The 15423-nt window shown below is 45.3% G+C and overlaps 1 protein-coding gene across 1 annotated transcript; it reads right to left on the minus strand.

Annotated features, from left to right (window-relative positions):
• Positions 1-4287: 4287 nt before the first annotated feature.
• On the minus strand, positions 4288-13770 carry RABIF (RAB interacting factor). The gene is made up of 2 exons (XM_017896595.1): positions 13405-13770; positions 4288-5076 (listed from the first exon to the last, which is right to left on the minus strand). The coding sequence occupies exons 1-2, from the start codon at positions 13696-13698 to the stop codon at positions 4831-4833; spliced, it is 540 nt and encodes a 179-aa protein (XP_017752084.1). The 5' UTR covers positions 13699-13770; the 3' UTR covers positions 4288-4830.
• Between the last annotated feature and the right edge of the window lie 1653 nt (positions 13771-15423).

Below are 15423 nucleotides of genomic sequence, written 5' to 3' on the forward strand. Positions count from 1 at the left end.
CCCGGCCGACTTACATTCTTTTAAAAATCTTACTGTCACCAGGCATGGTGGCTCACACCTGTAATCCCAGCATTTTGGGAGGTTGAAGCAGGAGGATCACTTGAGGCCAGGAGTTCCAGACCAGCCTGGGGAACACAGTGAGACCCCATCTCTTAAAAAAAAAAAAAAAAAAAAATAGCCGGGCATGGCAGCATGCACCTGTAGTCCCAGCTACTCATAAGGCTAAGAGGCAGGAGAATCATTTGAGCTTGGGAGTTCAAGCTTGCAGTGAGCCACAATCATGCCATTGCGCTCCAGTCTCGGTGACAGAGGCCCTATCCCCCCAAAAATAAAAACCTTATTGTGAAAATATATGTTCAGAAAAGTGCGCAGATGTACAGCTCAATGTATTACATAGCGACTATCAAGATTTTTAAATATAGAATATTACCAGCATTGCAGAAGCTCTCCTCATGCCCCCTCCAAATCATTACTCCTACCTTTATCATAAATCAAGTGTCCATATATATGCACAGGTCTGTTTCTGAGCTCTTTTGTTCCATTAGTCTATTTGTCTATCCTTGTGACAAGCTACACTGTCTGTCCAATAGAATAATTCTCCCACCGTGTTTTTCTCCATGACTGTCTCGGCTACTCCTGGTCCTCTGCATTTTCATTTAACTTTTACAATCAGTTTGTTGAATTTCACACACACAAACTTGTTGAGTTTTTGACTGGGATTTACTGAATTTATATATCAGTTTGAAGTTGAGATTGTTAACAATATTAGGAGGTAATAAACTTTTTTCTTAAAGGGTTAGATAAGTATTCTAAGCTTTGTGGGCTGAGGCAGAATTGGAGATATTATATATTTATATAACAATTTACAAAACATAAAAACCGGCCAGGTGCGGTGGCTCACACCTGTAATTCCAGCACTTTGGGAGGCCAAGGTGGGAGGATCACTTGAGCCCAGGAGTTTGAGGCCAGCCTGGGCAACATGGCAAAACCCTGTCTCTACCAAAAATAAAATTAGCCGGGTGCACTGGCACGTGCCCGTGTTCCCAGCTACTCAGGAGGCTGGGGTGGGAAGCTCACCTGAGCCTGGGAGGCTGAAGCTGCAGTGATCTGTGACTGTGCCACTGTACTCCAGGCTAGGCAACAGAGTAAGACCCTGTCTCAAAAAAAAAAGTAAAAACTATTTTTAGCTTGAAAGTTTCTGAGCCTTAATAGGTACTGGCTGAATGAATTTGGCCTGTGGGCTGTAGTTTCCTGGCCTCATGAATTTCTTTTACTTTCTCTCAGAAATGTCATATAAGGTTTTGTGTTGTGGTCTTACACATCTACTGTTAGTTATATCTAGCCCCTAGTTTTCTAGTTCTCTCCTCAGTTGTGCCTAAGCTGCTGTTAAAACGTTCCAGTGAACTTTACATTTACAGACAGGGGCTCACTCTTGCCCTGGCTTGAATATAGTGGCGTCATCATAGCTCAATGAAGCTTCTAACTCCTGGGCTCAAGTGATCCTCCCACCTCAGCCTCAGAAGTAGCTGGGACTACAGGCAGGTGCCGCCACACCCAGCTATTTTATTTATTTGTAGAGACAGACTCTCACTATGTTGCCCATGCTGGTTCCACTGTATTCTTTCTTTTTTTGCGATGGAATCTCGCCCTGTCCCAGGCTGGAGTACAGTGGCGCAATCTCAGTTCACTGCAACCTCTGCTTCCTGGGTTCAAGCGATTCTCCCGCCTCAGCCTTCTGAGTAGCTGGGATTACAGCTGTGCACTACACCTGGCTAATTTTTGTATTTTTAATAGAGACAGGGTTTCACCACGTTGGCTAGGCTGGTCTTGAACTCCTGAACTCGTGATCCGCTGGCCCTGGCCTCCCAAAGTGCTGGGATTACGGGCGTGAACTACCACGACTGGCCAAGTTTCCACTGTGTTCTTAATTTTGATTATTGGATTCTTACAAATTCTAGAATTCACTTTAAAAAGAAACATGTCCATGTAGCTGCTGAAATTCCCAAACTGGTATCTCTCCTTGAAGATGGTAAGCAGTTATTTTAGTCTGTTTGATAGCACCAATATCTCTAGCTACTATGGGCCTGCTATCTTGTCTCACATGCCTGCTTACATCTTGTACTCAGGATACTGTATTAGCAAAATTGTTTGTAGAAATAATCTGAATTTTAGGATAATAATATCCTCTAGAGAGGGTTTTTGTGTGCTTATCCAAAGAGTTTGGGCAAACTACCACTCTGGGATCACCTTAATCTAATTTCAAAGATTAAGATCCATAATCAGAAGCTTGGCTGCAGTCCTGAGAGCCTGTTTCCTACACTGCCTCACCCTAATTCCTGGGGTGCAAAAGACTGAGGGCTTCAACCAAAAGAGAGGGACACCACCAAGTCCATCACCCTTTCACAGGCCCTGTCCCCTGCTTCTGAAAGGCTGCTAAAATCACTGCTAAGCCTCTGAATCGCCTCCAAGTTTGGCAAATGCTCCCAGGAGAATGGTGGCCCATCACACCAAGCCCACCTCCCAGGGTGTCCATCTCCTCTGCCGTCCTCGTTTAGCAATTCTTCAAAGTCATGTTGGCTCTCTTGGTGCCTTCAAACCAAGATTCTGAAGTATTTTGTCCAGCCTTTCTAGTTAACCAGTGAGCTGGTCAGTCCAAAGGACCTATCCACCATTACCAGAAGCAGAAGTCCTCATAACTACTTAGTTACATGTGTAGCCTCATATACAACATGGTGACAATTTGTGAAATGTCACTACACCATTGCCCATCTTTGATTCTGTGTTTTTGTAAAACAACAGATGCTTATGTGGAAACAATCAGGCCTTCGCAAAATCAACTGCTCTCCCCAATAGAAAACGGAAGTTTCTATACTCGGAGCAGAAAGCACAGGTTGCCTCTATCTACCTACAGCAAACAGCAGCTGATTCACAAGTATGCACTGAGAGCCTACTATGTGTGAGGGAAATGAAGAAATGACATTTGCATTTCATAGCAGACTAGATAGTTGGTTGACCTTAAGCTAAACCCCAAGGTTCAGGTTTCAGCTTTCCTGTTTTTTCAATTTATATGTTCTTCCCAAGGACATGCAGAAATCTAATTTCCATTGCTTAAATGCCTTTATTTCTTTCAGATCAAACTGAAAAGGCAGAATAGCAACTTGATATTTTGGCTACTAGGGCAACATTTGGCAGTTTTCAAAAAAGGAAACAGAAATGACCGATACGTACATAAAAGGGGTCTCATTATGTTGCCCAGGTTAGTCTCAAACTCATTTTAAAAAATGCTTAGCTTAGGTTCTGGCTTGTGATGCAAGGGGCCATGTGCCCCTAGAGGCATCTACTTGGGTTATGCTCCTGACTTGAGTGGATAACTGTTTTTCTCCAGATGCCGTAACAATGGATATGTGACCATTTGTCGGAAAAACACAGTTCTCTCAATTGCTTACTGAAGCTCATTCAGGCTGACTGGAGGAGGAAGCCACCTTTCCAGGGGAGTAGGTTGGTTGCAAAAGTGTGCCCAAGGCCAGCTTGCACTGCAGTGGGGGAGCCCTTAGAAAGTCTGGGGGTAAAGGAAGGAGGAAGCAACTAGAAAACAACGGAAGGGACTTCAGATGGTGAGGGTTCTATTTGGTACTTATTTCAACTTTAGGCCTCCTGAATGGTAGAGGTGGTGACAGGAGGATACCTGAAACCTTGGTTATATAATAACCTTCCTTCTATGACGGTGAGTCATTTCAGAATAGAAATGATGGAATAATTGGAAATCAAGTTGAAGGCTTAAACAAGTCTGCTGATATCAAACTGCTGGAGCAGCCCCGGAGCTATGGAAATAGAGGAATCTGCATGGAAGTTTGTATCCTGGGTTGGCACAGAGATTCCAGTTGAACCAAAACTCCATGAGGACCACGCCTAGTAGGTTCAGTAAATGATACTGTCCATTAAAGAAGTTCTTGCCTATGAACAAAGGAAGAAAGTTACCTGTCCAGATAAAGCGAATTATAAACTTGTGTGTAATCTGGCAAAGGCCTAACCCTCATATCCTACACCCTCCACTCTCATTCCAAGAGAGCCTGGGTAAACAGCCAGGGCTGGGTTTTCCTCTGGCTGCCAGATGGGGTTAAAAATCTGCTTCTCATCTTCTAGGCTGTAGCAGTGGGGAGTTAATATAAAAAGAAACCATAAGATTTCAAGGGAAGAGGGACCACACCCATCTTCACAATAAAATGTCATTCTCAATCTAGAGCAGAGGTGCTCAAACATGGTACTGGAGATGCATCCCAAGTAATGTTTCTGGTTAGTGGTTTAAATACTGAGTTTTGTAAATGCTTTACTTTTAGAATGATTAAATTACTGTAGATCACAAGGGTAGCTATACAACAAAGTCACTCTCAGATATTTGTATGCCTTCTTGAATGAGAAAAAGGCAGACTTTCAACTATTAGTACCTAAGCATCTTTTGTTACGTGTTGTCATAGCTAAAAGGTTGAATACTGCTCTTCTAGAGCAAGAAAAAGAGGGAGCCCCTGGGCAAAACAGAGCCTAGGCAGAATGCCAGGGAAGAGATGAGATTTGTGGAGGTAAGCAGTGTCCCAAAACTGGGGGAAAAAGGAGCTTAGGAAATGTGATGCAAAGTGAACTAGGCAGGAGGCATGTACATGAGGCTTTAGGAAGCAGGATTAACCCTCTGCATGTTCAAGTGGACATGCTGGTACTCAGTATTTATATTAGCACAGAGAAGAAGGCAGCAGAACAGTGAGACCACATTAAAGGCCAGTTCTTGTGGGGAGCAGGTTTATCTTTGGAGGTGGAGCTGGGTACCCTTCCCCTCAGTTACTCATGGGAAACTCGTTCCAAGGCCACATAGAAACTGTTCTTGTCATCTAGGCAATGCCAACCAATTGGTCCAATTTCACAGTCTGCGCAGACCAGAAACTTGATGTTGCCCACGTCCTTGGTGAAGCCCACATTCTCAAAAATGAACATGTCCTCAACCAGCCAGTGCTCCTGCAGGAGATCACCATCAGGATTGCTGCCGTCAGAGAGAGCTGGCTTCTTTCTCATGGAGGGAAGGAAAAGCTGCAGTGGGAGAGAACATAAAGAATGCAGAAGTTGAACTGGCCCAGTTCCATCAACACCCCCATTCTAGGTACACTTCACATGGCTCCCTAGCAGGAATGACAAACTAAAAAAGAGAAGCCATCTCGTTAAGCTGTAGACGATAATGCTGGGTGGCTCTTCTTTGCCTCTGGTCTCTGCCCTGATTCTTTTTTTTTTCTTTTTTGAGACAGATTCTCCCACTGTCATCCAGGCTGGAGTGCAGTGGCGTGATCTCGGCTCACTGCAACCTCCGCCTCCCAGATTCACACCATTCTTCTGCCTCAGCCTCCCGAGTAGCTGGGACTACAGGCGCCCGCCACCAAGTCCGGCTAAATTTTTTTTTTTTTTTTTTTTTTTTTTTTTTTTTTTAGTAGACATGGGGGGTTTCACTGTTAGCCAGGATGGTCTCGATCTCCTGACCTCGTGACCTGCTTGCCTCGGCCTCCCAAAGTGCTGGGATTACAGGTGTGAACCTGATTCTTAAGAGAAATGAAAGAGGGGCACCAGCTGGGTGGTCTGGGAACTCGGTCTCACTGCTGTCCTCAATATGGGCCCCACATGGTCCTAGTTTCCCTGGCTCATTATGCTTCAGACACACCGGCTTTCTTGCCTTCCTCAAACAGCATTAGTCTGTTCTGCCCTCAGATCTTGGCATGGCTAGCTGCTCCTCGGCAGTCAGCTCAAATGTAGCCTTCTTAGGAGGTCTTATCTAACCAAACAACCTGAATTAGCTTTACTTACTGCTCACTATATATGTATTTTTTAATAGCTTGAGGTAAAACTGACATATGAACTGCACATATTTTAAATGCACATATTTTAAATGCACATCAGCCTGGGCAACATAATAAGACCTAGTCTATACAAAAAGCAGTTTGAAAAAATCAGCCAGGGCTGGGCGCAGTGGTACATGCCTGTAATCCCAGCACTTTGGGAGGCTGAAGCAGGAGGATTGGCTGAGCTCAGGAGTTCAAGACCAGCCTAGGCAATGTAGTGAGACCCCTATCTCTACAAAAAACACAAAAATTAGTTGGCTGTGGTGGTGCACACCTATAGTCCCAGCTACTCACAGGGCTGAGGTAAGAGAATCATTTGAGCCCAGGAGGTTATTGAGGCTGCAGTGAGCTGAGATTGCACCGCTGCTCTCCAGACTGGGCAACAGAGCGAGACTCTGTCTAAAAAAAAAAAAAAAAAAAAAAGCTGGGCATGGTGGCTAGTGTCTGTAGTCCCAGCTACTCAGGAGGCTGAGGTGGGAGGCTCACTTGAGCCGGGGAGATTGAGATTGCAGTGAGCCAAGATCATGCCACTGTACTCCAACCTGGGTGACAGAGTGAGATCCTGTCTCAAAAAGTAATAAAGTAAAACGCACAGTTTATTTCACTTTAGCACAGGTATACCAGTGAAACCATTATCATAATCAAGATAATGAACACATTCATTTCCCCTGGAAGTCTCTTCATCATGCCACTCCTACTTGTTTACTTATTGCTTATTTTCTGAAATTATTGCATTAATTTATTGGCTTATTTACCACTTATCTACCTCCACTAGAATATCAGCTCCTGGAAAGCAAGGAGCTTACCTTGTTCATTACCCGATCTCTAGTGGTTAGAATAGCAACTGGTATACAGCAGGATCTCAATGATTTGTTAAGAGAATGAGCATAGAATATCTGGCTTTGATCTATTCCATCACTGTTAGGGATATACTAGATTTATCTTATAAAAAGGAAAATCTAGGTCTACAATTTGGAATTATCAGCTCTAGGATGCTTGTACCCTCCAACCTATATGACTCCTCAATCATTAGGAGAAGGCCTCTGGCACACACAAAATTGCTTTAATTTCTTCCATATGGATAGTGTATATACTCTTAGCTGTCCCAGACTACTGCAAAATATCATGCCAGCCACGTTTGTTACCCCTCTGCTCCTCATACGGCTGCTGTCATATCACTTATTTCCCATTTCCCACCCCACGATATACTTTTTTGGTTTTTCGTAATTAGAGACGGGGTTTCTCCACATTGCCCGGGCTGGGTTTGAATTCGTGGGCTCAAGCAATCCTCCAGCCTCAGTCTCCCCAGTAACTGGGGTTACAGTGCAAGCCACTGTGTGATACTGCTACTTCACTCATTCTTTCTGCTTCATGTTCAAGGTGTCCTTAACACTTTGTTCTACCTTAAACAAAAACAGGAACAAGTAGAGGCAAAGAGAGTTAGGAATCAAAATTAAGGAACCGGGAAACCTGAATTCCGGTCCCATCTGTAACTTTCTGTGAGCCTCAATTTTCCTATATATATTTCTGGCTTATCGCCTCTACTGTAGGAATGAAATCTCACACATCTTCACACAGACGGAGTAAACTTCAGTGGACTAGTCAAGACATCTAACCAATCAACCAAAAATTTGATGTGTCCAACAAAACAAAAGGAAAACTGACTAAAACATTAGTGTTCAGGAGGTGCCCAACAAAAGATCACCACTTTCCCTCTCTCAGTTCCCATTTGTGGCACAAAGCGTCACCTGTCCAGTTGTCTCTCCTTTGATCTGTGATTTAAAGGTACTACCATAATTAACAATCCATTCAAGACATCATATTGGGTCCTGTTTGCTCTATTCCTCAACATTCCCATTTTAACTTAGACCCTCTAAGTCAGGCCCACAAGAGTAAACCCATATATATGCATATGTATGTGCATCTCTGCCTGGATCTCAACCTATTTACTGCAATGCCAAGGACAACTGCTAGGGCCAGGAGATAGCTATAACACCTGGCATATAATGAGGCTTTCTGGATAGGCTACTGGGGGTGGCAACAAAAAAATTAGTGATTTGAGGCAAACTCAACTTGGTGTGAAGTTGCCAGTGAGATCCCTGACCAGATGGGTTACCTTTGTTCTGTCAGGACCCCAGCGAATCCTGGACAGCCTCTTTAAAAATAGAACACCACAACTCAGTGAGACTCTGCTGATATACTACTAACAGCACCCTTTTAAAACAAAATACTACCTTTCTCATTGTAAAAACACATTTTCGGCCGGGCGCGGTGGCTCAAGCCTGTAATCCCAGCACTTTGGGAGGCCGAGACGGGCGGATCACGAGGTCAGGAGATCAAGACCATCCTGGCTAACACGGTGAAACCCCGTCTCTACTGAAAATACAAAAAACTAGCCGGGCGAGGTGTCGGGCGCCTGTAGTCCCAGCTACTCCGGAGGCTGAGGCAGGAGAATGGCGTAAACCCGGAAGGCGGAGCTTGCAGTGAGCTGAGATCCGGCCACTGCACTCCAGCCAGGGCGACAGAGCAAGACTCCGTCTCAAAAAAAAAAACAAAACAAAACAAAAAAAACACATTTTCATTATAGAAAACTTGGCAAGCATGCTATAATATAGATGAGAATAAAAACTGTTACAATACAGAGTACACTTCTGTTAACTTTTTCGTAATTTTTTCCCTTCTGGGAGTTACTTGTGGTGGTTTCAGAACACATCCGAAAATTCTCTGATAATCCTTCCACCTCGAGTGGAGTCCATACCCCTCTCCTTTGGTCTGGGCAGGCCATGGTGATTGCTTGATGAATGTATGTGGTGGTAGTGACAGGCTGGTTAGAAAATGGCATGCAACTTTTGCCATTTCTCATGGGACACTTGTGATGGGAGCCTTCAGTCACTGTGTCATAAGTCCGGCTATCCTGAGGGTACCATGTGGAGATCAGGCTGGGGGGGGTCCATGTAGGGACAGAGGTGGCCCCAAATCCTGTTCCAGTACTCAGGTGTATGAGCCCTCCCAGGCCATAGGCAGACGCATGACGGAATGACCTTTCTGACTGCCATCACATCAGAGACCCCCAGTGAGAACTGCCTGGCTAAACCCAGTCGACCCCTAAATTCCTGAGCAAAATACATCACTGTTTGGGCTGGGCACAGTGGCTCACACTTGTAATCCCAGCACTTTGGGAGGCCGAGGTGGCCGGATCATCTGAGGTCAGGAATTCAACACCAGTCTGGCCAACATGGTGAAACTCCCATCTCTATTAAAAAATGCAAAACATTAGCTGGGCATGGTGGGGGCACCTGTAATCCCAGCTACTTGGGAGGCTGAGGCTGGAGAACTGCTTGAACCCGGGAGGCAGAGACTAGGTGAGCAGAGATCATGCCACTGCACTCTAGCCTTTTTTTTGTTTTTTTGTTTTGTTTGAGAGGGAGTAAGACAGCATCCCTGGCTTCTACCCACTAGATGCCAGTAGCACACCTCCCCCATTCTGACAACCAAAAATGTCTCCAGATATTGCTAAATGTCCTCTGGAGGTCTGGGGGTGTGGGAGGAATCGAGAAACATACTGCTTTAGACTAAAGTACTCTGGAACATAAGATATAGTAAGTGCTAGGCCCTGGATCACCTCAAGGTAGGACTGGCAGTCTAGTTCTCCAATTGTTCCCATCTGCAGACTACTAGGCTATTCCACTGGGTGGAGTGAGAGAGAAAGCTGTGGGCCACCTCTAACCAGACTCCGTACATACCTTTCTCCAGGCTTAATGGCTGGAAGTGCTCCTTTAACACCTGCAGAGATGATTAACAGCCCTGCTGTAATTGCCCTAATGGTGGTTTATCTGCAATATGTCACAGTGATGACAAAAAAAAGAGCTACCCCAAACCTTTACGGGGTTTACCCCAAAGCTTTAGTTAAGGAGCTCGGCATCTCAGAAGCTGCTTGTTCTCTGTAAGGATGGAACTGTTTTTCCCCACCTTAAAATGTGTGACACAGAGCAGGGAAAGGACTAATAAATAACTGGTTAGAATCTTCCATGAAATTTTCTACCTTCTATTTACATCACGTCCTAGAAGTTATATTTTTGCTGAACTTAGTATTTGAGAAAAGAAAGGAGAAAACAATTAGGACTGAGAGTAAGGAGAACACTGGGTTGGATTACAGCTGAGTTGTTCGAGTCCAGAAAAAGGGATAGGATTCTTCCAACAGTTCTTTCTCAAGAAATAGGAAATTTCCAGAAACACTGAAGCCATTGTTAAAAAACACAACAATGGCCGGGCGCGGTGGCTCAAGCCTGTAATCCCAGCACTTTGGGAGGCCGAGACGGGTGGATCACGAGGTCAGGAGATCGAGACCATCCTGGTCTACACGGTGAAACCCCTGGTCTACACGGTGAAACTCCGTCTCTACTAAAAAATACAAAAAACTAGCCAGGCGAGATGGCGGCCGCCTGTAGTCCCAGCTACTCAGGAGGCTGAGGCAGGAGAATGGCATAAACCCAGGAGGCGGAGCTTGCAGTGAGTGGAGATCGCGCCACTGCACTCCAGCCTGGACGACAGAGCTAGACTCCGTCTCAAAACAAAACAAAACAAAACACAACAACGAAAACACACCTTTTGCGTTTTTAAAAGAGGGAAAACATTTTAAAACACACAAAATGCATTAAAGAAAATTCTTAGGCCTCTTTCTAGAATAGGGGCCACTGTGTTAGTTGAGAAACAAAAATAAATGTAACGTATATAATTTAATTTGCTCACACAATTTTTGGCAGATCAGTTTAAAATAGTATCAAACAAGAATTAAGAATTTTGGCTGGTTGGAAGTTGCAGTGAGCCATGCTTGTGACAGGGCACAACAGGGAATGGGGAGGGAAGAGGAGGGGAGAAGGGAAGGGGAGAAGGGAAGGGGGGAACGGAGGGGAGGGGAAGGGAGAGGATGGAAGGGGAGGGGGAGGGGAAGGGAGGGCAGGGCAGAAGGTAGGTCTTGTGGGACGTGGCGGCTCACCTGGCCAACATGCTGAAACCCCATCTCTACTAAAAACACAAAAATTAGCTGGGCATGGTGGCATGCACCTGTAATCCCAGCTACTTGGGAAGCTGAGGTAGGACAATCACTTGAACCCGGGAGGCAGAGGTTGCAGTGAGCTGAGACCGTGCCACTACACTCCAGCCTAGACAACAGAGTGAGACTCATCTCAAAAACAAAACAAAACAAAACAAAACAAAGATCCTGGCCAGGCCTGGTGGCTCATACCTGTAATCCCATCACTTTGGGAGGCCAAGGTGGATGAATCACTTGAGCCCAGGAGTTGGAGACCAACACAGTGAGTCTATGTTTTTTCTGTTTTTTTTTGTTGTTGTTGTTTTGTTTTTTGAGATGGACTCTCGCTCTGTCACCCAGGCTGGAGTGCAGTGGTGCAATCTTGGCCTACTGAAACCTCTGCCTCCCGGGTTCAAGCGATTCTTGTGCCTCAGCCTCCCAAGTAGCTGGGATTACAGGTGCCCACCAACACGCCCAGATAATTTTTGTATTTTTAGTAGAGATGAGATTTCACCATGTTGGCCAAGCCAGTGTTCAACTCCTGACCTCAAGTGATCCGCCCAACTCAGCTTCCCAAAGAGCTGGGATTACAGGCGTGGGCTATGTTTTTGTTGTTTTTTTTTTTTTTAAGAAAAAAAAATCAAGAATTTTAAAACAAACTATAAACTCCATTTAGAAGTCTCTTATGTCAGTTTATAAAATTAGACAAAACCTTGCCATGGAAAAGATGGGAATTAGCCTATATTATGGGCTATATACTAGGCACAGTGCTAAGTGCTTTTATACAAATTCTTCCATCTATCATCATCTTCATTTTACAACAAGCTTGTCCAACCCACGACCGGCATATGGCTCAGAACGGCTTTGAATGCGGCCAACACAAATTCGGAAACTTTCTTAAAACATTATGAGATTTTTTTTTGCAATTTTTTTTTTTTTTAGTTCATCAGCTATCGTTAGTGTATTTTGTGTGGCCCAAGACAAATCTTCCAATATGGCCCAGGGAAGCCAAAAGACTGCACACCCCTGTTTTACACAATAAGCAACCTGCATCTCATGGAGGTTAACTTTTTTTTTTTTTTTTTGAGATGGAGTCTCTCTCTGTCGCCCAGGCTGGAGTGCAGTGACTCAATCTCGGCTCCCAGGTTCAAGCGATTCTCCTGCCTCAGCCTCCCGAGTAGCTGGGATTCCAGGCGTGTGCCACCACGCCCAGCTAATGTTTGTATTTCTTTTTTAGTAGAGATGGGATTTTGCCATGTTGGCCAGGCTGGTCTCGCACTCCTGACCGCATGTGTTCCGCCCGCCTAGGCCTCCCAAAGTGCTGGGATTACACGCATGCCGCGCCCAGCCTAACTCTTTGAATGTTAATGAATGGTAAAGTCAGGACTCAATTCCATGTATGTTTTAATTCCAAGATCCATGTTCTTTCCATTGACTCCATAACGCCACTAACTTCGTAAAATTAATTGAGAACTCTACTCCCAAACCTTGGAAGCCTTAAAAGAACCCCGGGACCTCCACCAATCTCTAGATCAAAAGTCATCAAAACACCTACAAAACAACAGATATAGATTCCTTTTTTTCCTCCTTTGATGGAAGGCTGTTTTGGAGGAATGGGTGCTTCTTGGTCTTCTACTAGACATTACACTTCACGATCTGTTCAACCACATGGAATAATAAAATGGTCTGCATATTTTTAGAAATAATTTGAATGATAGGATGTTCCTATAGTTGAAATAATATATTTGCACTTCAACACAGAGTTTACCGAAATAAATTTTTTTTTTCAACGTTCTCACTTGCGATGATGGTGGTAGAAAGGGTATTAAAATCCCTAGACTGACGGGAAATAGTTTTTCTTCGAAATTTAATTCCAGGACGTCAGGGATCTAAGCACTTCAAATGATTCATCTGGAAAACCAGAGGCTTCCAGTGCCTCGGTAAAGTGGTTTGGTTACCAGGGTTATTTTGCCGCGTCCCCTACACCAGTTGTTTCTGGGGCTCCTCTATGGAGCAGATAGGTGCCTGTCATAAATAAGACGGTGAATTCAGGACTGGCGGGTGGGGTATGAAGTGGGACAGGAACCCGGCCACACTCGCGGTGAGCCGCGGCCGAGAGGTACCTGCCGGGTCCTACAAGCCGGCGGGAGCTCCGGAAGCCGGAATGGGGCGCCTCCTTTCCACGCGCCCGCGGAGCAGCGGCCCTGTACGGCGGCGGGGCGCAAGGCTCGCGCTCGAAGCCGCCCCAGGGGCGGAGGGCCGGGTGGCCCAGGGAAAGGTTCCCGCGGCAAAAGACGCCGGGGCGGGACCAGGTTCCCTCCCTTGCCTCCGGCGGCCCCAGAGGCGGAGCCTCGCCGAGCGGAGGCCCGAGGGGCGGGGCTTAAGGCCGCGCGAGGAGGGCGCGGTCTCCGGAAATTGAGGAGCCTGGGTTCAGATACTGCCCACGGCAGCTCGTCCGGAAGACTGCGGGTGTAAACGTCCTCCAACCTGCCTCCCTACCTGTCGGCGAGAGAAGAGAGCGGTCCCTGGCTGCAGCACCCGGGAGCCGCAACGCTGGCACAGCACCGCCTTCCGGTTTCGGCCCTCGGCTGACACTAACTCGCTCAGCTGCTCCGCTGGTTCCATTGCCGCTGCCGCCACAGGCTCCTCAGCCACGGCTGCGCAGGCGCTGTTTCTGTTGGCTCGTTCTTCACTGCGCTGGCGCGGTTTGGCGTGAAGCGGACGGTCACCACGTCTCTGCGCAGGCGCCCGCTTCCCCGCTCCGGATTCTACTGCGCAAGCGCCTTCATTCATTGCCTAACCTGAGTGGCAGGCTTTGTGACAGGGACACTTCTTGGGACCAGCGACATATATCCGTACCCACCTGGCCACTGGGCTTCACTTAATAGTAAAACCTAGACAAATCATTAGGTTGACCTGTTTAGTTTTCTGAGATCTGAATTTAGTCTCCTGAATGAATGGGGACATTATTGGAGGCGATGTGAAGGGAATCTGGGTCGGACTTCCCATCAAGTTTTAGCCACATTAGCTTATTCTATGGGAAACTGCTTAGAGGGGCATGTGTCTTTTCGGTATTGGAAAAAGATGCGTGGAAGCTTTAATTGCTGGTCTCTTCTACTCATTGTGACCATTTACTATGCGGCAAAATGTCAAAGCGCCTTTAGAAACTTACTAAATTATTACAGTTTCTTTACGGAATCGGCACTCTTGTGCATGAAATGAGAAAGATAAAGGTCAGAAAGGTTGCAGCGTAACTGTAAAGCCGCTGCTCTTAATTAACTAGGATTGTCAGGAAAGCAAGATTATTTCAGACAGAACAGTATTATATATGAACAAAGGTGAGAACAAATTTAGGAATGGTTAGTAGACCACTGTGGCTGATCCACATTACACCCGGGGAGAAGCGGTAGTAGAGGTAGGTAAGATCAGGAAGGTAGAGTGGACCCAGAGCTCCATGGATTTAATGTCATGCTAAGGAATTTAACATTAATAACATGAACAATGGGAATCTGTGGAATTTTAGGCCAGAAATAACTGTTCGAAATTTACTGTCTGAAGTACTTTAATGGTCCTATCTGTGCTTCAGAGAGATAACCTATGACTAAATGGAGAGAATAGATTGAAGAGAGGAAAAAGAGTCGAGGTAAGGGTATTACCTCGAGTCTAGCTGAGAAAGGCCCTGAAGCTAGCAGAGGGAACAAAGATACGGGAATGGACTTGGAACAATTAAAATTGTACAGAACTTAGAAACTAGCTGGATGTCTGTGTTGTGATGACGTGATACAAAGCAACTGCTGGTTTTCCTGGATTACATAACTAAGTAGCTGGTTGCCAGTTATGGGAGCTTGAAAAAATAAGATGAACCACCAAATTAGGGGTATTTCTGTGTATATATGTGAGCACATGAAAGTGTGTACAATTGTGAAGAGTGAAAAAGGAGCTCTAAGTTTTACATGTTGATTTTTCTGTGGAATATTCCATTGTAGCTTCAGTGTATGAACTACTTGTGAAGTTGGTCTGAAACTCATTAGCACTGAAGACAGCGTAGGAGCCATCAGTCCTTCACCCTCCCCTAGATTTATTCCTGAGATAGGAAAAGCCACGTTTTATAGGCTGTGGTTTAATTAGCAGGCGCAATCCATCTGCCAAAGTTGGCAGGCATCTTTAAGGAAAATAACTTCCTCATGTGGTTGCTCCTCCCTTTTGCTCTGGAAGCATCAGGATTGTTGCAGTTTTGCAGGCCTTCTGCATAGCTGTTTATATCACATGCCATAATTCAAAGCAAATGGAAAAAAGGACTAGTGTGACTGAAACCCTAAAATTCAAGTGGGTGCTAAGTGAATTCAAGATGTCTCTTCTTTGTTCCTTTGGTTTTCAAGTAACTCCAAGCATGAGAGGGAATAATGAATATAGCAAATCAGGAAAATATTTTACTGAAGAGAATCTCCGAAGTGTAAAGTGGCTACCTCTTATCTGTGTCTAACAGAGAAATAGCAGAACTAGTTGGCAAACACACAA

This window comes from Rhinopithecus bieti, unplaced genomic scaffold, assembly GCF_001698545.2.
Source record: "Rhinopithecus bieti isolate Rb0 unplaced genomic scaffold, ASM169854v2 scaffold_24392, whole genome shotgun sequence".
Classification (NCBI taxonomy): Eukaryota; Metazoa; Chordata; class Mammalia; order Primates; family Cercopithecidae; genus Rhinopithecus; species Rhinopithecus bieti.